This window comes from Phaseolus vulgaris, chromosome 3, assembly GCF_000499845.2.
Source record: "Phaseolus vulgaris cultivar G19833 chromosome 3, P. vulgaris v2.0, whole genome shotgun sequence".
NCBI lineage: Eukaryota > Viridiplantae > Streptophyta > Magnoliopsida > Fabales > Fabaceae > Phaseolus > Phaseolus vulgaris.
In genome coordinates, this window is record NC_023757.2 from 41,313,101 (window position 1) to 41,317,068 (window position 3,968).

The window sequence follows — 3,968 nt, forward strand, 5'->3', positions numbered from 1 at the left end:
TACGTGATAGTATGTGTCTACCAGCACCATGCAATTGCTCTCATACTGAAATGTAGCAATTGCAGTGAGCTGCTGAACATTCTTTGATTATGTTTCGGATAGAGTTGACCCGGTCTGCGACCAATTGGTTCTTGAGGTTAAAAGATAAGAAACCTTTTTGTGACAGTAAAAAAATTAAATGGCTGCAAATGATCCAGTTCAGCTAAACCGAATTTTGAACCTGAACAAGATACTATATGGCACAACTTAAAGAAGAGAATACAGAATTACACACTTAACTGGTGGGTTACATGTGTGATACAAAATGAAAGGAAAAATCCGAAGTTTAGATCTTATTTTCTAACAAGAAATTATGTGTGATTATTAAGACACACTACTATGTATAACTGACTGGGACACTGGTATTGAAGCATTAAACAATAAAATCTTGAATCATTGGTCTTCTGGAGATGGAGCAACAGCAGGAGCTGGTGCAGGTGCACCCCCTTGATCAGAATTTAGAAGTCCAAATTTCTTGATGAGTTCATTTGCAATCAGCTCATTAGCATTGTCTGTGGGGTGGTACTCATCCCAAAAGACATATTTGCTTCTATCTTTGCACAGACTTGATGCAGGTACACATGTAAGGGCGGGTCGAATATTCCAAAAGGAACAGCATGGTGAGTCTGAGTTTTGAAATCCTACAAAGCAAACGTAGCTATGATGTAAATAACTCTTAGCAGTCAGCACACAAGCTAAAGCCCAATTTTTAATTATCTGATCATGTGTGATATGTTGGCAATTCTTCAGCAAATAGTAGCATTGTAAAACCTTTAGATGTTCCTAAGCATAATAGAAATCCCAATGATTTATGCTCTGTGCTTTACTTTTCATTCTTTTAAAGTGTTTCACATACACAGCATGTATTAGGTTCTTTTAGATAATGGGCAATGGAGTAACATATTTTACTTACCATACTTATTTGGATTGCTTATCACATCATAGACAACATCATATGCATCTCCAAATCTATAGGTTGAATCAGGAAAATGCTTCCCAAAGTCATCTACTAACTCGCTTACAGCTTTGTTGAAGGTAAGAGCCAGCTTGTTCGCCTTTTCTCGACAATTCCCAGTTGTACTGAGCACCCTTTGAAGGGGAATGCAGCCCATTGGACCCAACCCGAAAACCACCAGCTGTCTTGCTCCTAAACTATGAAGTAACTAAACACAAAGATACCATAATTGAAAAGATTTTGATTATTAGATGCAAAAAGAACAAGAAAAAGAAAAAAAAGTTGTTAGGAAAAAAAATAAGTAAACCTTTAGTTGTCTTTCCAGTGTTCCTATTAAGTAGTCCATGAATGTGTCATCATTGTATGTCCATGAATCTCTGTAAACTGGCATCAAGTAGTTGTTGATGAAGTCGTTGCTCCCTAAAGCAACAACATAACGACCTTCGTTGAAAAACTTGTCAGAAGCCCTTTTTCCAATTTTACCTCTAATTAACTCTTGTGTCCCCTGAAATAGCTCAATTTGTTTGTCCAGGGAAAACTTTTGGATCTGCAAGAAGCACAATTTTCATTCAATTATGCTTGCATAAAGACTATAAGATACGTAGTGTATGAATATGACACTCACAAAATAGGCACCGGTTTCATTCAAGATGCCACCACCACCAGAAGCATAGTTCACACCATTTTCTAGTATAACTTCTTCATTCACAGATGGGTCCAGGAATGCAGGAGGCCTAGGGAGGCCAGTACGGTCACCTGAAAAGTATAAAAATAGTATTAGTATGCAGCCAGAAACAATAGACAAGAGCTACCATTTCTAAATAATATGACAAACTCTAACTCACATTTCTTTACATATTTAACACCATAAGAATAACCTTTGAAGTTAGAAATTCAAAGTTAAATCTTTGCTGCATTGATGTGGATTTGAAATCTATTCATTTGGTAGTAAGGTTTGAAATACACATGCAGAAAATTTAATGAAGCTACCTTTCACTTTTGGCAAAATATTAAGAATCTTGCCAAATAGAGGCTTTCTGAGAATTCAACAACCCAAATGCTGATATCAATTGGGTTAGGTTCTATTACGTCGACTGATTGCAAAGTGCGTGCAAGATAAAAGTAAAAGGGTTACCTATTATGTCAGCTACTGTGCGACCATTAGTGAACCTTCCATTAGGTAACCCATTTCCCATGTCTATGCCATACCAAGGCAAGCTTGCTTGAGCAAGGCTTCTAGAGAGATGCATGTTATTACCAACATCAGAGAGTGAGTCTCCGAAAATGAACTGAACAACCTTGCTATGGCATCCATCAAGACCAATTCCCAAAATGGTGATTACCACAGTAACTAATGCAAGATTGAAGTTCATGTTTTTCTAGCAAGCTATTCCTCTTTATGCTTTCTATGGCCATTAAGCATTTGGTTGGTTTTTTATACAAGCTACCTGCTACGAATTTTGAAATTTTAATTTGGAAAACAAGATTGTTCTAGAGTTTGGCAGCAACATAGAGAAAATGTCATGGACATGCAAAAGCCAGAAGTAGATTGTTTGATACACCAACTATTTTATTCATTCAAAGCAACTACAACTACCCATATAATTTTAGAGTAATATCAGAAATGAATGGCTAAGTCAAGAGTTTGTTTATGTTGCAACTTGAAATCCCTTTTCAAGAAACAGGAATTAAGAATGAGGGAATATGGGGTGAGATTTCAAATTGAATTCTCAACAAACACGGTTGATGTCCTTGGAGTGAATTGTAATTTGCAATGGTAAGTTCACCAAACCGGAAAACAAATGTTGTCCCAAAACACAAGCAGGAATGCTAATTCCTACACCAATGTGTAACTCAACAACGTAAAAGGAAAATATTGAATGTTTCACCTAACATAGTCACATAATTCGCAATTCACTTATGTACATGTACGCTACAAGTACACGCACTATGTGAACTTAAAAAAAAAATTAATAATAATAATAATAAATAAAATAATATATATATATAAATAAATATTGAATTGTTCAACCAATACTATTCAAAGTGATATTTACTAAATAATCAAGATGTTAAGAGATTGAAAGACCCTCAAGAACGTTGATATTTACTATACCATTCGACATAACAACTAGAAGACTCTAGATAAGTCTAATCAGAATAACTTAAATCTAAAACCCTAAATCCAAAAATAAAATTAATTTGACAAGATCCAATGTGAATCCTACTAAATCCAAACTAAAGTTCAAAATCAAATTTGAATTATATGATTCATAATAAGGTTTGAACATAGTAAATAAAATTATAAATAACAAAATTTCAGTAAAATTGATGAAGTTCAATATTTAGTAGTATAAAAAGGTAGCTCGATAAAATTGGAGAACCTTGCAGATACATCTCATCTTTCCGATAAACCGAAAAGTCATAAAGAAAGAAAGGAAGGAAATTACAAGTAACCTACTTAGTGTCATAGAAAAAAGAAAGACTTAGAAAAGTACTTGAAGTTATCTCGGTGAAAGTCCTCTAAACACATGTACGCGTTTTTATGTTATTTTAAATTTATAATAAATCCTAATATATAAATTATAATATTATTAGTAATTTTATCTCAATTTTATATACTGCTTCACTTTTGTTAAGAAAGTATTAAATAACATAACAAGGTAATTCATGGAAATAATCAAATACTTTAACGAAGTTAACACATATTTTCTGAAAAAGAAGAATAATAATTTTATCTTTGCTTCTTTTATCTGCATCATCTCCAATCCTTAATATTTTATTACACAGGAGGTCAAACTTTATACTTATTTTTTTTATACATCCCTTCCATTTTGTTTTAAAACTTATTGATGAATTTTGACAATTTTCAAACGGTCTCTATAATGTGAATCGGTTCATCACTTCAAATTGTGAAGAAATTTTTGGTAAATTTGTATGAAAATAACAACCCAATTGTTAGGCATGAACTAAT

General features: G+C 33.4%; 1 protein-coding gene across 1 annotated transcript; it reads right to left on the reverse strand.

Moving 5' to 3' along the window:
* Window positions 1-212: 212 nt before the first annotated feature.
* LOC137807762 (GDSL esterase/lipase At1g74460-like) lies at window positions 213-2,423 on the reverse strand. Its single transcript, XM_068608547.1, has 5 exons — window positions 2,130-2,423; window positions 1,620-1,750; window positions 1,302-1,541; window positions 953-1,202; window positions 213-680 (listed from the first exon to the last, which is right to left on the reverse strand). Exons 1-5 carry the CDS (start codon window positions 2,365-2,367, stop codon window positions 433-435), a joined length of 1,107 nt encoding a protein of 368 aa, XP_068464648.1. The 5' UTR covers window positions 2,368-2,423; the 3' UTR covers window positions 213-432.
* Window positions 2,424-3,968: the final 1,545 nt, after the last annotated feature.